The sequence below is a fragment of the Plecotus auritus genome (genome assembly GCF_963455305.1).
Source record: "Plecotus auritus genome assembly, chromosome: 5".
NCBI lineage: Eukaryota > Metazoa > Chordata > Mammalia > Chiroptera > Vespertilionidae > Plecotus > Plecotus auritus.
The window spans coordinates 11,499,979-11,522,326 of record NC_137776.1 but is presented as its reverse complement, the minus strand read 5'-3'; the positions used below and the strand labels follow the sequence as shown (position 1 = coordinate 11,522,326).

Genomic DNA, 22,348 nt, shown 5'->3' with positions numbered 1-22,348 from the left:
CAGTTTTCCTTTTATTTCCTTTTTCAAAAGAAAATCGTGACAACCCAGTCCTAACCTTGGACATACCCAAGGCTACAAATTCTGCCATTTTTTTAATGCCTTCGAGTAAAAGCCAACCATTGAAAAGAAAAAGCCTGTCTTGTTGCCAGTTATTCCACAGGTAGCAATAGCACCTTCTAAAAGGCGGATTTGGCTTGTCATAAGTGTAAGAAACATTTTAAACAAAATGAAGAATCTAGAGCAAAAGTAATTTTGGCATCCATGCTCACAATATTAACCAAAAAGGAAAACAGGTATTTTAAAAAACATAACTGCTCACACAAAAAACATGACAAGCAACAGATTCAGTCATGATCAAAACCAGTAAATTCACATGTTGTTATCACAACAGTTTCTTTAAGGGAAAAAAAAATAACTTAAGACTGATAAAGTAAATAACCACAGAATAGCTCCTTTTGCCAAAATATACATGCCACCTATTCCTTTTACTGAAATGGAAACACATTTATTTAAAATTTAAAAAAATTTAAATTATATTCCCATTGAAGTTATTCTAATTTACTTACTTCTTGTACAGTTATCTACAGAATAACAATTATAGAATGTCATTTTAGAAAACAGTATTGAGACCATTAAAAAAAATAAACCACTTGTGAACTAAGGTTTAAATAAAGTGAAATGGACCTAAGATTAGTATTTTCTCAAGACTGTGATAGAGTTCCTATGTTTAAAATTAGCCCTTTGGCACTGGCAGTTAAAGTTGTTTGTATCTTGTAGCTTTTTTTTTCTTCTTCAAATCTCAGGCTCTATTTCTCCCAAATCCACAGAATATGCTTGGTTGCCATACAATTCATTTACCTACAAATTCACATTGTCCTTACAACCAGACATTACAAGTTCCATTTACAAGACTATGTAAAGAATAAAGTTATCCCATTCCTATTTTAAATTACTTTAGATTAAGGATATATGAAACTCTACAGAAAAATGTGAATTAGACAAACATGCACAACAGAGTGAAAGGAAAAACTGTACAAAGTGGCATTCTAGCTGTAAAATACCCTCGTAACGTGTAGGGATGGAGACACAAGAAAGTTAAGTGTGAGGCAAAGGAAAGAACGCGGATTTAACAGAATTCAAGTCATCCAAAACAGGCCTGTGTGTTTTTCAACCTTGTCTCTAACTTCTTCTTCCTGCCTTTTAAACTAACTCACCTGACTTCAGTTTTACCTTTCCTGTACTTCTGATAGAGCAGTTCTCTGGTGAAATGGCAAAGTCAAAGGCAAAGAATCAAAGTTCTCAGTAAACCAACCAGAACATTTAGATCCTGAATAACTGGGCTATTACTGACTTAGAAGCCACATGGACGAATTCCAAGTAAATTCGTTTTGAACAAAAAAGGAGCTAAAATTCATCAGTCTCACCAACTCACCTGACAGACTTATGTTTGAATTTATCTAACCTCCCTAAATACACCTCCATTTTAACTTGAACTGGGCATGCTTTTGATTACTTAGATATTTTAAAGTTGCATGAGTATAAGAAGTCCTTTCAGAAGATGTATTGCTACCACTAGGTTTTCCTTGATGGGATATGTCTGGATAAACTGACATAGTAACCCTCTAAACTGTACCCCTTAAACAAGTATTTAAGTTTTTTCTCCTTTTATCATGTTTAAGAACATTAAATCATTGCATCGTAAGGTAGTATATGAAGACCTCAGAAGGATGCTTGAAACAACACAGTTTGCTGAAACTCACCTTTTAAAAGAGCTGCCCCTTAATTTTACTACCACACACCCAGACGTGACATACTGGTGACACAGACATTGGCAGTAACTGTATTAGGATGAGCCTAACTCCAAAACTGGATGGATTTTTCAAAGGATCCTGTTGCTTAAGCCCCAAAGCTGTCCTTTGCCTGTTTTCCCCACTGTGTGGAATGTTGGACGGACAACTAGCAAAACCTGTAGGTAACATCTCAGGGCCAACTACATAAAGAAAATGTCAGTCGCAGGATTCTGTGACTACGGATTGCTATTCAATGGATTACGCTCCTGGCAAACTACTAACCCGGACCAAGTCCACGAGACAACAACATCACAAAAGCAAAGGAGGAAATCCATGCACCGTCATTTGAGGATGTCTGGGACTATGATACAGTGATGATGAAAGGTAGGATGATACCTGTGGTAAAGGGAGATCATGTGACAAATACTGTGCAGAAAACCAAAGGGGCTGCTTCCTCCTAGCTAGCAATCAACACTGGGTAGCTTCCTATTGGCTGACTGACTTTCAAACCAACTTCCGATGATGGGTGAGAACTTAGTAAGCATTCCTCTCCAGACTACAATTTTTCTGAGCACATGGTGGAATGTACACAGGAGTGAAGAAAACAGCAGTTTTACAAATATTTCACCCAAAGCACAAACTTCTGACATCAAGAAACATAAATCACATCATGTACTAATATTGCTTTTTATTTCTTTTTTTATATACTTGGTCAATGCATTTAATTATCAATTCTTGTTTGGGAGAAGAACACAGTCATGAGAATAAGATTGCTGGGAAAATGTCAACAATCCCTTTGGTCCCAAAGCTGAAAACAGCTGAGAAAAGCACACATTTAGAAAGGGAAACAAGAAACAGAGGCCACCAAAGAATCTTTTCAACATCTGTTTGCTACGTTTCAGAAAATGTAACAGTGGTATTATAAAATAGTCATTATCATATAAAAGATGGTTCTTGCAGCATCATTCACGTCTCCAGGAATCATTTGCAGGGGTCAGTGTTTTGTTGTGTTTTTGCTTCTAAAGAAGTTTAATTGGAGAACAAAACAACAAAAAAAGTGGTATCAGCCCACCAGAAGTACAGAATGAGACCTTTCTGTTCCCGCTGGCGCGTTAGGAGAAAGCAGGCTAAGCACTGAGGGCTGGCCTCATGGCGAGCAGGCCACCAGGGGTGCTCTGCCAGAAGCTGTGCTGGGAGTCCCCGTGGAAGGCCTGAGCACGGCACAGCCACCTGGAGCGCACGGTGCCATCACAGTCAAGAGATCTGAGAGCAGTGGCTGCGCAGCGCTGGGACCTACCCTTCAGCCTCCTCAATTGGTTCGGGGGGTGTGAGGAGAGAGGACGATGGCATGACTGTACTTGTTCCTCGGGAGACTCGGTCTTGCTCTGCAGACAGGGAGGCCATAGCGATGGGCTGCAGCAGAGTGGTCGTCATGCCCGTGGTGACTGTCAGACTGTGGCCAGAGCCCTTGAGGGTAAGATCTGGCGTGGGAAGCAGTGGCTTGAGGATGCTGACGAGGCAGAAAGCAGAGCCGCTTTTAGGAATGAAATTCACCTTGTTTTTGTCAGGACAGTAAAAGGCTGGGATTTCGTGAAGTTGTTTTGGCCTAGACATAGAACAGACAACCCAATGCATTTAAGTCACAGAACAATGGACATAAACTCTTTTTATTATTATTTTTTATAACAGATAATAGACACATAAAAGGAATACAAAATTCAAGCTATGTCAAAAGCTTCAAATACTATGGACCAAAGCGGGATTAGACACACGATTCAAAGTATGTATTTCAGAACGCCGGAAGGACACCATTCACATTGCTGCTGTCAGTTCCCTGGCAAGCCCTGTGCACCATAAACTTTACCAGGCTGCCAAAAGTATCCATAGCACAAAAAAGGGACAGAGCTCCTGCCAGAGGGTCTGAGAGATGGGATAAAATGGCTTGTAAAGGTTTACAAGTAGCACAGGGGGTGATAACCAGTGGCACAAAGGAAGAGGGAGAGTTTGGGAAGGAGCAGCCCGCCAAAGGAAGTCACATCTGAGCTGGGTTTTAAAGAATGAATAAACAGACCTGGGGAGTGGGGGCAAAATGAAAAGAGTTTCAAGTAGACAATGCTTGGGATGGCAGATTTTATTGATTAACAGTGAATATTACCCATGAATAGGTTTGACAAATGTAATAATTTACGAATAAAGAAATTACATGAGGGAGTGGGCTCATGAAGACAGGCCCAGCTCCAGCTGCCACCTCGCTGGTCCCTCGCGGCCCACGCCTCCACCTGAGGGCTCTGGCAGCAGAGGCCTGGGGCAGCGGACCTTGGTTCCAGCCACTGTGTGACTTCACCCCGCTGAGCCTCAGTTGTCTCAGCGATGAGATGGGTTGAACACGCCCTAACCCCCAGCCTTGTCGTTGGGACTTGATGAGATAAATCCCAGAGCCTGGCACACAGTAAGTGTTCAATAGCTGGCAATGCCCTCTCTCTGGGTGGGACCTATGGCGATACTAGCCCCACGCCTCCCGTGGAAGGGTCTAGATCTGCTCTGTCACCAGAAAAGTCATGAACCCCATGTGGCTACTGAACACTGGAAATGTGGCCAGTGAGAACTGAGATGTGCCATCAGTGTGAAATATACACCGGATCTGGCAACCTGGTACGTAAAAGGAATGCAAAATACCTCAGAATAATGTTTTATATTGACTACATGTTGAAATGACATATGTCTGGTACATTGGGTTACATGAAACATATTATTACATTTAAATATTACATCATTTAAGTTGTTTCTTGAATAAATTAGAAACTTAACTCATTGAGTACTTTTAGGCCCACAAATGTATTGGATATGCTGCTGTTAAGAGGACACACACCTCTATTTTTACTATCTGAGAGTATGTTTTTCTTTTTCTGTTTTTTAAATTCTCATTCGAGGATATTTTTCCATAGATTTTTAGAGAGAGAGTGTGGAAGAGAGAGGGTAAGACAGGAAGGAACATCAATATGAGAGAAACACATCAACTGGTTGCCTCCTGCATGCATGAGCCCTGACCAGGGCCAGGGCAGGGGAGGAGCCTGCAACCAAGGTATGTGCCCTTAACTGGAATCGAACCCAGGACCCTTCAGTCCACAGGCCAACACTATCCACTGACCCAAACCGGGTAGGGCTACTTTTCTTTTTTTAATATTAATTTTTTAACTTTAGAGAGGAAGGGAGAGTGAGAGAGAGACAGAAACATCAATAATGAGAGAGAATCACTGATCAGCTGCCTCCTACATGCCCTCTACTAGGGATTGAGCCCGCAACCCAGGCATGTGCCCTGACAGGGATCAAAGGTCGATGTTCAACCACTGAGCCACACCAGCTGGGTGAGTCCTAGGTTTTTAATTATTCAATTTGTTTGACACTATCTTCTTTTAAACTTTAAATTTTATTTTTAAAAATTAATTTTACAGATAGGGAGGGAGTGAGGGAGGGAGGGAGGGAGAGGGAGGGAAGGAGGGAGGGAGCGAGGGAGGGAGGGAGGGAGGGAGGGAGGGAGAGAGAGAGAGAGAGAGAGAGAGAGAGAGAGAGAGAGAGAGAAGGAGAAAGGAAGAAACATCGATGTGAGAAACAAACATCATGCTAAGAGAAATAAGCCAGTCACAGAAAGATAAATACATGATCTCACTCATTTGTGGAATAAAATGAACATAAACTGATGAACAAAAGTAGAACCAAAGACAGAGAAGCATTGAATACACTGTCCAGCCTATGAGGGAAGGTGGAAGGTGAGGGGGTAAGAGGTCAACCAAAGGACTTGTATGCATGCATATGAGCATAACCCATGGACACAGATGGGCGCGGCCTGGGAGAGGTCAATGGGGGAAAAGGAGACTTATGTAATACTTTAAACACCCACTCTAACCTCTAGTTCCAGTCAGTTACTTCCCAAAAGTAAGAAAGAGAATATTCTTTAAAGAATAATTAAATAAGCGAAACATTTTTAATTAGGGCCAATGCCAGTGAATCCAGTGCATTTGCTCTAATTCTGACATAGCCAGTGCAAAAAGAGACTAATTTTTAAACTCTGAGTTGTTTAATTTTATTTATTTTTTAAAGAAATATTTTTACTGATTTTTAGAGAGAGGAAGGGAGAGGGGGAGAGAGAAACTTCAATGTGAGAGTGTAACAACAATTGGCTGCTGCCTGTACACTCCCTACTGGGGAATGAGCCTACAAACCAAGCATGTGGCCTGAGCAGCAAGCAATTTAATCTAATCAGCTGATCCAACCAACCTGCTCTGACCAGCCGATCCAATCAACTCAATCCAATCAGACTGTCTAAACAGCTTAATCCAATCAACTGGTCCAACCGATGTGATCTGATCAATCCTCATTCTCTCAATTTTCTCAGACCTCTGGTTTCTCTCCTCATTCACTCAATTTTCTCTCATCTCTCATTTCTCTCCTCATTCTCTCATAAAGGAACAAAAGGATACTATATTTCAAAATTATTCCAAGATGTTCATAATGGAGGAAAAAGATAAATTATGCGAATCGGACAAGGTTGGATATTATGCACAATGTACTTAGGTTTCATAGTGAGAAAAGCCAGAGGAGAGCCTCGGAGACAAGCAGCCATAGTGTAATTGGAAGGTGAGGGCTAAGCACTATCACCATATTCCCAAACAATGTCCATCACCTATTTGCTCAGTCTCATTTACACTTACAACCCCCGCAGCCGGCACTTATAAAGCAAAGAACACTTCAGCTACTGAAAACCCAAGGCTGTAATACTTTCTGAGCAACTTTTGAGTCTAAAATTGGAGTACTTGACGAGTACCAGTCAACAGAATAGGAGCATAGGTGATCACACCAAAAGTACCAGACACTGTTGAAAATTTTACTTCTTACTGTCTTCATCACAGTAACATGATTTGGCAAAGTAACAGAATCCTGTTTCCTATATTGGCAGACAAAATGTTTTTTAAAACTGTTTAACAAACTGAAGACCAAGAGTAGGTGAAAACCAAAGGGAATTCAAGCCTTCAAAGAAGGAAACCACACTGGGTAAGATCTATGGTATCCTATCTAATAAAAGAGTAATATGCAAATTGACCATTACTCCAAAACACAAGATGGCTGTCCCCATGTGGTCAAAGATGGCTGCCCCCATGTGGACACAAGATGGCCAGCAGGGGAGGGCAGTTGGGGGGGACCAGGCCTGCAGGGGAAGGCAGTTAGGGGCAACCAGGCGGGCAGGGGAGGGCAGTTGGGGGCAAACAGGCTGGCAGGGGAGCAGTTAGGCATCAATCAGGCTGGCAGGGGAGTGGTTAGGGGGTGATCAGGCTGGCAGGCAGAAGCGGTTAGGGGCAATCAGGAAGGCAGGCAGGCGAGCAGTTGGGAGCCAGCAGTCCTGGATTGTGAGAGGGATGTCTGACTGCCCGTTTAGGCCGGGTCCCGGTGGGATCGGGCCTAAACAGGCAGTCGGACATCCCTCGAGGGGTCCCAGATTGGAGAGGGTGCAGGCTGGGCTGAGGGACACACACCCCCGTGCACGAATTTCGTGCACCGTGCCTCTAGTATCTTGAATAAATATACTGCTAAATTCAAAATGTGATGTTGACTGCATATAGGTTCAAAAATAACAGCCACAAATGACACAGTAGAAAGAAGTGAGAAAAGGTAAGAAAAGGTGAATAACAACTGGATATTAAACATTACTGTTAATTTTCTTTGGTGTGATAATGGTATTGTGGTTATGATGGAATAGTATGGTTACTTTTAGGAAACACATATTAAATTGTATTTAAGGTTTAGTGTGATGGTGCCTGCAAATTACTTTCAAGCAGTTCAGCAAAAACACTACCACAAACAAAGCAAATACAGCAAAATTTTATTATAGAACATAGGGAGTGGTTATATGGGTGATCACTGTACTATTCTTCAATTTTCATAATAAAAATTCTCACAATAAAAGCTTGACTCTCGGGGGAGGGGTGTACTTACGAGCATTCCTCAAAGACTTTGACCCTTTCACAGCCCTCTGGAGGTTCCCTTTTGAACATGTAACTGTTGTTGGGTTTTGGTGAAGTTGCATATTTGGGCAAAGGAGAGTTGTTCCCATTCTCTGCAATAAACGACATGCTGGATTACTAAGAAATACTACTACATAAAGGCTTAGTCATACTGTAATTAATTGTTCTTGCCTCCCCCTACCCCATGAGCTACTTGAGGGGAGAAACAGTGTTTTGCTCATCAACATCACCCTAATATCTAGTTCCTGGTAAAGAGAAGATAATGTTTGTTAAATATATGCATAAACAAATCAAAGACTTTTATGTCTTTTCCACTTATAATCACCGCCTCCAAGGCCTGTCTCTGATTTGTTTTTTGTTTTTTGTTTTTTCTTAATGTATTTTATTGATTTTTTTACAGAGAGGAAGGGAGAGGGATAGAGAGCTAGAAACATCGATGAGAGAGAGACATCGATCAGCTGCCTCCCGCACAGCCCCTACTAGGGATGTGCCCGCAACCAAGGTACATGCCCTTGACCGGAATCGAACCCGGGACCCTTCAGTCCGCAGGCCGACGCTCTATCCACTGAGCCAAACCGGTCAGGGCTCTCTGATTTGTTTTTAATCCATACACAGCACACAGACTCCAATCGCACTACCATTCTTCCCAGTACAAGTAACTGGTTGATTATCATTCTCTCCTGTGCTACCCTTCAGAATTTCTCACTTGATTTCCCGGCTCCTCTAGTTACCATCTCTGATCCAGGAAGTCAGAGCCATCTGCACTGTACGCCAAAGACTTCCTTTGCCTATGAATTTCTCCATGCCTAAGAGATCCTCCTCTGCTGATTTCCCAAAACTGCCTTCAAAGTCTGGCTCAACGTTTTTAAAACGTTTCCAAATTAATTATATCAAAGGGAACACTTCTTACTCTGGTATTCCTGTCTAGTGCTGATGTCCTCAGTTTATATATATTAACTTAAAAATTCTTGATATGTTACATAAGTGTTCTGAATTTTCAGCCTATGTTAGCTAAGCTACAAATTCCTTGCCAAGAGTAGCTCTGTTTTCTTACAGAAGAAATTCAGAGCAGCTCGTCAGTCACTAATCTCCTAAAATCAAATACAGTAGGACACAAAATTTATGACATGCTGTCCAAGGGCAGATTTTAATGGCCACGATTTTTTAAATGTTGGAGGGTACATGTGATTGAGCACTAATTACCAGGAGAAAGCTAACTGGTCTGCATTCACTACCCCATTTAATCCTCATAATAAACATAAGAATTAATTATGCAGATTCCCGACAAGAAACACATGGCCCAATCAAAGGATTTAACTGAGCAGGTGTCAAGCTTGTGTGCACACTGGAATCACGGAGCATCTCCTAGTACCTATTCCTACAACCCCCAGGGGCTGTGATTTAATTGGTCTGGGTGTGGGCCTGGAACAGTCGTACTTTATTTAACCTAAAAGCTGGGCATAAAGGGTTCAAATAATGACATTTTACAATGGCCCATAGTTTGAAGTGACTTCTTCAGAAAACCTTATGTTCTCTGCATGTGCTATAGTTTCAATAACTTAGGTGTTTGGTAGTAATGGTCAGCTGTAACAATGAAACATTTTAGGATGTTCAGCACACTGTGAGTATGAGGTCCTAAATAAATGACTACTGAACGGAGCTGTAGAATCCTATATAATAAAAGCCTAATATGCAAATTGTCCCCTCAGATGGTCATTCGACCAAAAGACCAAGAGTTTGACTGCTCGCTATGATGTGCACTGACCACAAGGGGGCGGCGTGGAACATGGCGGGTATCAGCGACGCAGTGCTGCAGACCCCAATGGGCCCTGACAAGAATGGGACCATGGTGGGATGGTGGAGTAGGTGAGCAGGCAGCGCCAGGCCAAGGCAGGGTGCTGGGTGGGCTGCGAGGCTGCAAAGTTGGGGGCACGACCTGGGGCCCTATCTCCGCAGGCCACCCCGAGGGACCCCACCCATGCACAAATTCGTGCATCGGGCCTCTAGTTTACAAATAAATATCTTGCTATTGCTCTGAAGCACATGCAGTAACTAAGGTTAGGCTAACAAAATATTGTCCTGATACAGACATATGAAAGGTCCTATTTGTTTTAAAAGGTAAAAATACTAGTAATTAATATTCAAACTGCTTAGGTCACCACATTATTTTTCAAGTTGCATTAAGTAGTTTAGTACTGTAAGTAGCCCTCCAGGCTTCCCTTGAATAGTCATTTTGCATGATATAAATCAGTTCTATTCTTTCTAGAAATATCGCAAGTATAGATCCTAAAAAACACTAACTTAAAGTTCACATTTAATTAAATAGTAGTGGGTAGTAAAAACATGACTACTAAACGACAGAATAAAGTGCTCTTCAGGACCAATGTTCATCTCATTTATACCCAAAAGAATGTTTCTCACTAATAAGACACTTGTATTAACAAGCACAAAAAAGAAGGGAAAAAAAGGAATAAAAACCCATAAACCCACCTAACCGTGACTATCACCGGAGCACACCACAATAAAACCTACTGTTTTGTACTCCAATTTTTAAAAATCTGTTTTGAAACACCTCAAACTAATTACCTTCGTGGAGCTTTAAGTGTGTGTGTTCTGCTAGAAAACAAACAGAATAAATGGTAACATAGGTGGTATTCCCTTATCATCTGGTAACAAATTCCTCCTGCACTGTACCTTTATCCCTGGGATCAGCGAGGAGGTCATCAGCTGAACAAGGGCTCTCTTCGCTACCTTCATTGGAGATGGTGAGGAATGACGCGGGCGACACAGACTGAGAGCGGCTGCTGTTGTTGCTCCCCCTGTCTGCCCCACCAGGGGTCTGCGTGTCAATGCTGCGTGTGCTGCTACTTCTCTGCACAAGGGGAGGAGGTGCACGATGGCCATCCGGAATGTCTTGTGGCTGTTATAAAAGTTTTAAACATAGGCATATTTATCACTGATTTTGAAACTCACCCAGAAACGCACCCAATGTTGACTTTCCCCTGTTGTTTCAGAAGACTCCTACATCAGAAATCCCCTACTTACAAGCTTACTGAGAAAGAAGCCTTTGTGTCGCTCCATTAGTGACATCCCTGCCTAATCTGACTCCCACACTGGACACCGAGCAGCCTGGGCAGACTCTCTCTTTCTGGGGACTGGCACCTGACAGGCGGTCAGTGCTTACCGAATGACAAATTGCACTGAATTACTTACCATGTGCTAAATAGTACTTTAAAATTTATAAAGAAGGGCCATGGTAAAATGAGAATTCTAGGTGTAACACTCGAATCCATTATTAGAAGAAAAGGTTATCCATTGTGGGAACTTGAGATACCTGATGTTAGGTCCTGTTACCTTCTCCCCCTGCCAATTCTGAGTTTTTTCAAAGAAATTTTGCTACATGAGGAAAAGTTAACCACAACAGCGCTACTAATAGGGGGAATCAAGGGAAACAATCTGAAAAAAGTTTGTGGGGCTCACTGACCAGGGAAACCAGGAACCTGTTTGCCTGTGCTTCGTTTACATTTATTAATGAGGGAAAGATGCCCCATCATGCAGTATGGAGGAGGGAGTGGGGAGTTGTGTTTTCTCTAATCCAAGCAAACCTTTAATCCTAGGCATCAATGAAATACTACTAAAAACTCCTCAATTTGTTCACTGAAGAAAAAGCTTAGTATACTCTGTGACATGGTTTTAAATACAAACAGGAAATTTTCTCACTGTGTCTTACATATGAATCATTCTTATGTGTATTAAAGTTAATAGAACAGTACACAGTCTTATGTGCATGACAGGTAAGAACTGCACTTCATGATGTTATCATTAACCTTTGAAAAGGTAAGTGACAAACAACAAGGAACAGATAGCTCTGGCCGGATGGCTTGGTTGAAGCATTGTCTAGTGCCCTGGTCGACAAACTGCGGATCGCGAGCCACATGCGGCTCTTCGGCCCCTGGAGTGTGGCTCTTCCACAAAATACCACGGCCTGGGCGAGTCTATTTTGAAGAAGTGGCGTTAGAAGAAGTTTAGGTTTAAAAAATTTGGCTCTCAGAAGAAATTTCAATCGTTGTACTGTTGATATTTGGCTCTGTTGACTAATGAGTTTGCCGACCACTGGTCTAGTGCATCAAACGTTTATGTATTGGATCGATTACAGGTCAGGGCACATACCTAGGTTGTGGGTTTGATTCCCAGTCCATGGGAGGCAACTGATCAATGTCTGTTTCTCTCTCTCTCTCTCAATATATCCTAGAGTATTTAGAAAAAAGAAGAAACAGTTCCCGCTTAGATTTGATGTCATATCCCTCTCTCCCCAACAAATTAGTAGCTAATCTTTTCTTAAATGGAGTTATAATAATTAGAAGTATATCACCTGTCTGGTGCTTTTCAAATACAGATAAATAAAAAATAGTTTCTGTTCAAAGATCCAAATTTAAGTCACATCAGTTGTCTCTATGATATGCAAAGAAATGAGTACTTTTTACTCACTTGCCAAGGTAAAAGTTTTTCAAAAGATAAAAATTATAATTGTCTCTCAACAATAAGGAAGAAACCTAAGTAAATATGAAAAACAAAACTGTAAATATTTTAATAGGTAGAAGAGTTAATGAGTAAGGATTACTTACTATAAGTTGTTCTTCCTTTTCCCCTGTCTCTTTAATTATTATTTCAATCTCCTGATTCAAACCTTCCACACTGTTCCGGAACCGGGAGCCTGTTGATTTGGTGATGGGAATTACTGGAATAAGAGTACTCTTTGGAATAGGAGCCTTCAGGAAATAAAGCAGGGAGAAGAGAGGTTTAACACTCATTTGAAACATACTTTTAGTTGACATGAGTAACTCTAAAATAAATAAAAAAGTCTATAGGCCTCGTAAAAAGTGTGAGTGACCAAATCTTCTTCTCAGTATACTGTACAAGAAATACAATCCTATATAATAAAGAGGTAATATGCAAATTGACCATCACACCCTCGCACAAGATGGCCACCCCCATGTGGTCACAAGATGGCTGCGCCCATATCGTCACAAGATGGCCGGCAGGGGAGGGTAGTTGGAGGCGACCAGGCCAGCAGGGGAGAACAGTTGGGGGCGACTGGGCCTGCAGGGGAGGGCAGTTGGGGGGGGACCAGGTCTGCAGGGGAGGGCAGTTAGGGGCAACCAGGCGGGCAGGGGAGGGCAGTTGGGGGCAATCGGGCCGGCTGGGGAGGGCAGTTGGGGGCAATCGGGCTGGCAGGGGAGCAGTTAGGTGTCGATCAGGCTGGCAGGGGAGTGGTTAGGGGGTGATCAGACTGGCAGGCAGAAGCAGTTAGGGGCTATTAGGCAGACAGGCAGGCGAGCGGCTGGGAGCCAGCAGTCCTGGATTGTGAGAGGGATGTCCGACAGCCGATATAGGCCCGATCCCTGTGGGCCTAAACTGGCAGTCGGACATCCCCCGAAGGGTCCCAGATTGAAGAGGGTGCAGGCTGGGCTGAGGAACACCCCCTCCCCCCAGTGCATGAATTTCATGCACCGGGCCTCTAGTTTAAAGATAAAAATCCAGACAAGCAAGATAGACTTTCAGAAGCATATTCACATCTATGAGAAACTATAAAGGGAAAACGGATAAAAGAATTTCAATCTTGGAAATTATTTTATGATTATAACACAGTTCTAATTTCAGACCTAGATGTGTAGTGTAACTTTTAAAGTCTTCTAGTGACACAGTTACATTTATAGCAAGAATGAGATGAGAATAAGGTCCTGTAAAATTTAATTACTTATACTTCCATTGTAATGATTTTAATGTTTTGTTCAGGAATGAAAATGATATGATTCATTTTCTTTTTTTCCAAAGCCTATATCTAACTTTAGAAAACATTTTTTTTTCACTGACAGTTATTATTTATGAAAAGAAATAACTGATAACGTAATTACAGGATATTACTTGGTTTCTTGACAAAATACTCAAAATAAAATATGAAACAAGAATTGCAAAGGCCCTGACTGGATGGCTCAGCTGCTTGGAGAGTTGTCCCATACATTGAAAGGTTGTGGGTTCGATTCCCAGTCAGGGCACATATTCAGGTTGTGGGTTCAACACCCAGTGGGGGAGAGTACAGGAGGCAACCAATCAATGTTCCTCTCTCTCTAAAACCAACAAAAACATATCCACCAAAGTTAATGGCAACACTGTGCCTGAGATCTCTCGTACATTGTCCTGCTGCCTGGTAAAGAAATGTGATTAACCCACCATTCATTTGGAGGTTTCTTTGAAAAACTTGTCTTTCCGAGGAAGGTGGATAAAGCAAAAAGGTAACAGGGCCTTTGATCGATTATCACTAGTTTCATTCAATGAACAACCCTGTCCTCTGACACAGAACTTAGTGTTAAACCTGTATTTCTCCTCTTTTATTCCTGCTCACCGTTATGTTTGGTATTTTTAAAAATTAAGCATAACACAGTAACAATCCTTGGAACAGGCAAGATCTAAGGGGAGCCAAAACCGGTTTGGCTCAGTGGATACAGCGTCTGCCTGCGGACTGAAGGGTCCCGGGTTCGATTCCGGTCAAGGGCATGTACCTTGGTTGCGGGCACATCACCAGTAGGGGGTGTGCAGGAGGCAGCTGATTGATGTTTCTCTCTCATCGATGTTTCTAACTCTCTATCCCTCTCCCTTCCTCTCTGCAAAAAAATCAATAAAATATATTTAAAAAAAAAAAAAAAAAAGATCCAAGGGGAAGCTTCAATCTGGAGTGCTGGGGCTGCACTTCGCTGTTTACTGCTGGGCCCCCGGGTCCCACTTTCCTCACGTAATAGGGGAACACGGCCACCTCAGATTGTTCATTTCCTCCATCTCTAACATCTTTTTATGCTTTAAAATTATTATTTACCAAATAACATTCATAGCTGAATGTATTTTGTTGTATAAATGTATTAAGAAATAAATGCTTTGCTACTGGACAAATAGTTTCCAATTTTTCACCACTCAAAAAAAATGCCACTATGAACATCCTCTTAAATAAATATTGCACACAAATATAAATATTTCCTTAGGATAAATTCTTGGGCCGGAGGGACTACTGACTCAATGCAGAGGCAAGATTTTCAGGACTTTTGATTCATACTGCTAAATTAACCAGCAAAAACATTTTTTAGTCCTCACAGTATCTGCACTTCGTGTTCACTGCAGCATTATTTCTGACAGCCAAGACATGTTAACAACATACGTGTCCGCTAACAAATAAATGGATAAAAAATAGGATCATTCACAAAAACAGTGAAATGTTATTCAGCCATAAAAGAGGAAATCCTGACAATTGCAACAACATGGATGAACCTAGAGGACATTAGGCTAAGTGAAATAAGTCGGAGAAAGACAAATACTGTGTGATGTTACTTATATGTGGAATCTTAAAAAAAAACACAAAAAACCTCATAGAAACAGGAGTGGATGGATGGTTGCCAGGAACAGATAGGTAGAAGAAACGGGTGAATGTGGTCAAAGAATACAAACTTCTAGTTATAAGATGAACATGCTTTGGGGATCTAATGTATAGCATGGTGATGATAGTTAATAATGTACTGTATACTTGGAACTTGCTGAGACAGTAGATCTTAAAAGTTCTCACCAGAAAAGAAAAAAAAAGGTAACTGTGAAATGATGGATGTCTTAACTAACCTTATTGTGGTAATAATTTCACAATATTATACATATATCAAGTCATCAAAATGAATCGCTTAAATGCACAATGTTAAATATCAATAATATCGCTATAAAGCTGAGGTGGGGGGGGGAATGATACACTGGACTTCAAAATTATTTGAAAATACTTTTTTCTCTGTGAAAGACCCTGTTAAGAGAATGAAAAACTAATTCAGACTGGGAAAAAATATTTAGAATTCACAAAGGCAACAAAGGACTTGTATCCAAAATATATAATGATCTCTCAAATATATAATAATAAAACAAACAATTTAAATATGGGCAAAAAACTTGAACATACATTCATTAAAGAGGATTTACATATGGCAAATAGTCTTAGAAAAATGTAGTGCAAATTTATATCAAGTACAATACCACTACACATCTATCCGAACGGCTAAAGTAAAAACATAAAGGCAGAGGAGGTGGAAGTTACACTCACCCTCCTCCCAGGTCCAAATTGGAATTACAACTAAATTACAGAACATTCAACCTGAAGAGCCAACTGAAGACTAGCTGAACAGAAGTCCTGTAACCAAGGATTTTTAGAAGAAGCCACATTGAGACTGGTAGGAAGGGCAGACATGAAAAGGGCTGGCCCCACCTCCATGTATAGCAGCTGGGAATCTGGAGGGACATCTCAGCTGCAAAAGTTACCCCCTGAGGAGCAAGGGGTCTCAACCAAACATGCGGGAAGAAGAGCCCATATAACATCTGGCTGTGAAAATCAATGGGGATTCTATCTGCCAGGGAGAGAGAATACTCTGCTCAAAACCCAGGTGCCCTCTTAAAGGAACAGCACACAAAATCCCATTCGTGGCAACTTAGCCTGGGCTCCAGCAGAGAGAGGGAAGATCAGAGCAAACTGGAGATGTGGGAAGACAAACAGGGCTGTGAGGCTCCAGGGAAAGAGCTGAAGGGATAGCTGCCAGGGCCTCTATGCCAAGTTCCTCTCAGACAACACTCACAGATGACATCTTTCCTGGGTCAAGCACTCCCCTTCATACTGCATCAGCCTTGATAAATGCACTAACCCCACCCTCATGACTTCGTCACCCTGCCCTGCCGAGCTGTTGGAAATTACAACCAAACTTTAAATTTATGAAATCAAATTTGACCCATGTACCAATATTTTAGGACAAAATTAGTTTGAAAAAATATATACCTATACCCATACTTTCTCTTGAGAACAATCCGAATATACCGGACAATCATCAGAAGGTATCAACCTATAAAAGGTGTTGGCAAACTTTTTCTTGTTTCTCCTTGCCAAGGGACCCCATCCAATTTCAATTCAGTTAAAGAGAAATGCTCCCAGTGTGAGTCATCAATAATAGTTTATAGGATCCTATTAAGGAATCAGAGCAGCTAAACGTTTTCCCCTAGTAAATGACTTTATGAGACAGGTATCATTATTATCCTCAATCTTCAGATGAGGAAACTGAGACTTAGAGCAGGTTACCTGTCCAGGGTCTGATTCCATAGCCAGTGCATATCTCTATTATTCTGCCTCCAACATACTAAATTGATAGATACAAAAGTACGGTAAGTCAAAATATGAAAAATTAGCTATGTCTCTTAGAAGTCATATCACAGATCACCAAAGGAAAATATTATTTTGTCAATTTAATATTCTGTTGTTTTGTTTTGTTTTTTTTTTGGTTTATTTTTATGAAGGTTATGATTCCGTATTAATCAGTTTCAAATGTGCTTTTGGCTATTTTGTCCCACAGTGACCTATAAATAACAAATCACCTGCAAAATAAAAAATCTCTTATCTGCATTTTGCGTTATCTATGCTCCTACCTGACACTGGTTAATGGCTGAATGGTTGCCATGGAATGGTGACTGTCTTTCTTTATCTCGATGATGTCGACTGCTATGCTTACTTCTCTGCAATTGCTGGCGTAATTTTGCAATCTGCAAAGGGAAAAAAATAACACATGCATCAGAGTGTTTCCCATACTACATAAAGCATCCTTGCTTATAAGAACCAGAAAAATTCAGTCTTAATAAAAGTTTTGAATTTTTAAACTATCACAAAATCCTATTGTATATACACATGCACGTATAAAGAGATATTCCAAGTACTAAACATGTGAAGTTTTCAGCATTTAGAATAAATATTACAACTTTCACAAAGAATTAAAAATTAAGTTATTCTCTCATTGCCCTCATAAATCAATTTTATTTAGATATCTTTATCAAACTTGTGACCTTCAACAGCTCCCAAAATTAAACTATTTGAATATCAATTCAAGCCACAAAATGCACTCACAGATATAATCTTTAAAAATACCTAATAAGAATGGACAACCAAGATGGTGGCATAGGTAAACACCTGAACTTGCTGCCGTGCACAACCACATTAAAACTACAACTAAAAGACAAAACGAACCATCCAGAACCACGGGAAGGCTGGCTGAGTGGAAGTTCTACAACTAGAAGGAAAGAGAAAAGCGCAGAGTCCGGTAGGAGGTGCGGAGGTGTGGAAGGGTGGAGGTACGGAGGCACTCGGGAAAGGGGAGGCAACTGGGTCCGCTAATGTCTTTTTCAATCGGGAGGGAGATACAAGCTCCCGACTGCTCTGAACTCCAGTTCCAGGCGAGACTCTGAGGACCCAGACTGGACTGTCTGGTGTTGGGCCAGAACATGAGGGTGGCTTTCTCTCAGAGGTGCTTGCAGTGATCATTGTTTCAGCATGGTGTCATGGGACAGAGACCTGGGGGCCTCTTCAGGGCATGGCTGACAGGCAGCCATTGCTGTTTGCTCTGCCCTGTTGATTCCCTGAGACTCCGCCCCACCCAATTTACAACCCCACCCAAGCTGTGCACAGAGGCTTTTGCATATGAATGGACTGGCCTTTTGCAATCTAAAAACTAAAAAACAGGCTGGGTCAGAGAGCCCCAGAGCTTCCAAAAGAAGGCCCAAGGCTGGACAGCAGCTTGCATTGCTTCACAGCTGGGCCTCATCTGGGCACCTCCAAACCCCAAAGAAGAGGAATCTGCAGATCTCTCCGTAGCTCCTGCTGGGTGGCCTCAGGCAGAGGCTAAATTAGCACCTCCTTGGAGATCCAAGAGCCAGTGTACCCAGTGGTCAGAGTAAGACCATCCAGATTATAATTCTTCACATCCATAAGAGACACACTCAGGGGGCAGACTCAGTGAGCGTCAAAGCCCGACTGAAGCAATTCCTGTCCCATAAGGGTGTCTCCAGCACAGAAGTTCTCCCATTGTAGACACAACTGGTCTTCACAGCCAATTGGCCTGGAGGTCAATTCCTCCCAGTGATACCAACAGCAATCAAAGCTTAACTACAACAAGACTGTGCACACAGCCCACAAAGGGTGCACTAAGAGTGTCCACCTCAGGTAACTGGGGAGGCTGAGCCACTGGGCCCTATAGGACACCTAGCACACAAAGCCACTCTATCAGCTCAGGGAAGCAGCCAAAATGCAGAGACAAAGAAACAGGTCACAAATGAAAGAAACGGAGGAAAGCAAACAACTGGATATAGAGTTCTAAACCATGGTTATAAGGTTACTCAAGAATCTTCTAGAAACCTTCGAGAAATATAGTGAGACCCTCAAAGATATGAAAAAGGACCAATTAGAAAGTAAGCATACACTGACTGAAATGAAGAATAATATAGAGACCCAACAGCAGACTAGAGGATCCCAAGAAACAAGACAAAGATTTGAAATACAAAGAAGCAAAAAACACCCAACTGGAAAAGCAAAAGGAAAAATATGAAGATAGTGCAAGGAGCCTCTGGGACAACTTCAAGCGTACCAACATCAGAATTATGGGGGTGCCAGAAGAAGAGAGCGAGCAAGATACAGAAAACCTATTTGAAGAAATAATGACAGAAAATTCCCCCTACCTGGTGAAAGAAATAGACTTACAAGTCCAGGAAGCGCAGAGAACCCCAATCAAAAGGAATCCAAAGAGGACCACACCAAGACACATCATAATTAAAATGCCAAGGGCAAAAGACAAAGAGAGAATATTAAAAGCAGCAAGAGAAAAACAGTTAATTACCTACAAGGGAGCACCCGTACGATTGTCAGCTGATTTCTCAACAGAAACTATGCAGGCCAGACGGGACTGGCAAGAAATATTCAAAGTGATGAATAGCAAGAACCTACAACCAAGATTACTCTACCCAGCAAAGCTATCATTCAGAGTTGAAGGTCAGATAAAGAGCTTCACAGATAAGAAAAAGCTAAAGGAGTTCACCACCACCAAACCAAGATTATATGAAATGCTGAAGGGTATTCTTTAAGAAGAGGAAGAAGGAAAAGGTAAAGATAAAAATTATGAACAAAGTGACAATAAATACGTATCTATCAATAAGTGAATCTAAAAATCAAGTGAATAAAAAATCTGATGAATAGAATAAACTGGTGAATAGAATAGAATCAGGGGCATAGAAAGGGAGTGGACTGACAATTCTCGGGAGGAAGGGGGTGTGGGGAGTGCAGGAAGAGACTGTACAAAAATCGTACAACTATGGACTAGGACAGTGGGGGGGGTGTTAAGGGCATGGGGTCAGATGGGAACCAGGTGGAGGGGAGATATGGGGGGGAAAAGAGGAACAACTGTAATAATCTGAACAATAAAGATTAATTTTTTTAAATACCAAATAAAATTTTAATCAATATCCCATGTTATTTCTGCACTGAATTTTCCTGTGTTTTTTTTTCTTCTTCTACATTACATGTAAAATAAGAATGTTATAATTACAGACAGAAAATGGTAATCAGGTAATCATAGCACAGGGGCAAAATCAACTTAGTTATACTGGGTTACTAAATAGCAGAATCACTACCATAATATACAGAAATAATATATGTAAATTTGTTATATCACTAAAATGTATATATCTGGTATTTATATTAATAGGTACAGACTCTCATTTTTTTAGAAAAGAAGGAAAAACACACTATCAGATACATAATGTGTACATTTCTCCATTCAAATCTTTATTCAATTAACGTAACTTTTTCTGTTGTTAATTCTCAAGTAAACAGAACTAAGACAAAAACAAACACACAAACCCCACACACAATGGAAACTGACAAATCTCTGCTGCCCACAATTTCAAGGAACTAGCCAATGAAGGAATCAAGTTTCCACACCCACTTTCTTGGAATCATTTTCCTGACCTCCTTAAGTTGATCTGTACTGCCCCAGGATGCTGAACGCTTGTGAGACCCTTTCTTCTTTTCAGAATATTCTTCGGCCCATGCACTCTCTGTCTACAATGAGAAAAAGGGGGAAGGGAAATTTTAATAAAAGAATCATTTAACAATAATGTATACCACATTTGCCACAACATGGATGGACCTTCAGGGCATTATGCTAAATGAAAAAAGTGAGACAGAGAAAGACAAATACTGTATGTGGATTTTAAAAAAAACCACAAACATAAAAGAGATCAGATTTTTAGTTTCTGATCAGAGCCAGGGCATAGGTTGGTAGGGGACTTGGATGAAGGTGCACAAAAGGTACAAACATACATTTATAAGAGAAATAAGTACTGGAGATGTAATGTACAACATGAAGGTTATAATTCCCACAGGTGTATAGTATATTTGAAAGTTGATGTTTCTTTCTCTCCCTCTCCCTTCCTCTCTAAAGTCAGAACAAAAATATTTTTTAAAAATCAATGAGGAGAAAGAAGTTTTGAACACTATAACCAATATGACCCAATATATAATCATTGAACATTATACCTTATAAATTCTGAACATATGGTTTCTTTATCCCAGCATGCATGAAACATTTATCATCACAGACCATATGCTAGAGTAGACCATAGAGATGTCTCAGTAAATATGAGGATTCAAATCATTGAGTATATTCTCTGATCACAATGGAATTGAATTTGAACTCAATAATAGTAAGACATCAAGAAAATATCCAAATATTTGAAAAGTAATCAACACAATTCTAAAGAAATTAACTCATCAGTCAGTGAAAGATTCAAAAGAGAGATTAGAAAATATTTTGAACCTAACGATAATGAAAATATAGCATATTAAACTATGTGAGATACTTCAAAATGTACAGAGAAACCTCAAAGTTCAAATGTTTACATCAAATAACAACAAGGAATGTTTAAAATCAGTAGTAACCTAAGCTTCCACCTTAAAAGATAAGAACAAAAGGAGTGTTTAAAAAGGTTATTATATGGTGAATATGTGGGTTTATCCCAGATAAGGAAGATTTATTTTAAATTTAAAAATCTAGCATTATAATTCACCATGGTAACAGAATATAGGAGAATAAGCATACTTATCTCTATAGGTAGAAATAAAATATTTGAAACATTCAGCACCTTTTTGAGGCAAAAACTTCCAATAAACTAGGAATGAAAGGGCACCTTCTCAATTTCATAAAGAGAATTTAAAAACAACGGCTAACGTCCTACTAAATGGTGACATTTTTTAGCTTTTCTTCTAAGGCTGGGAAGAAGGCAAGGATGTTGGTCTGTGCTCACCATTTGTGTTAATCATTGTAGTGAAAGTTCCAGTCTTAGTAAGAATTAATATGACAAAATAAGAAATTAAAGTTATAGCCCTAATCAGTTTGCCTCAGTGGATAGAGCGTCAGCCTGCGGACTCAAGGGTCCCAAGGTTCGATTCCGGTCAAGGGCATGTACCTTGGTTGCGGGCACATCCCCAGTAGGGAGTGTGCAGGAGGCAGCTGATCGATGTTTCTCTCTCATTGATGTATCTAACTCTCTATCCCTCTCACTCCCTTCCTCTCTGTAAAAAAATCAATAAAATATATTTAAAAGAAAAAAATTAAAGTTATAAAGATTATAAAACAAGAAGCTTGAAACAACAAAACA

The 22,348-nt window shown here is 40.7% G+C and overlaps 1 protein-coding gene across 2 annotated transcripts in view; it reads right to left on the bottom strand.

The window, feature by feature from the left end:
* FAM117B (family with sequence similarity 117 member B) overlaps positions 1-22,348 on the bottom strand; it is a 64,048-nt gene continuing 41,700 nt past the window's right edge. Inside the window, exons 3-8 of one of the 2 annotated variants that reach the window (XM_080669735.1) lie at positions 20,658-20,750; positions 17,297-17,410; positions 12,433-12,576; positions 10,502-10,727; positions 7,779-7,899; positions 1-3,396 (exon numbers count right to left, since the gene is read on the bottom strand). In XM_080669735.1, the coding sequence (XP_080525861.1) occupies positions 3,084-3,396; positions 7,779-7,899; positions 10,502-10,727; positions 12,433-12,576; positions 17,297-17,410; positions 20,658-20,750 (1,011 nt within the window). In that variant the 3' untranslated portion in view covers positions 1-3,083. The remainder of the gene's footprint in view (positions 3,397-7,778; positions 7,900-10,501; positions 10,728-12,432; positions 12,577-17,296; positions 17,411-20,657; positions 20,751-22,348) is intronic. The other variant, XM_080669736.1, reaches the window with a different exon arrangement.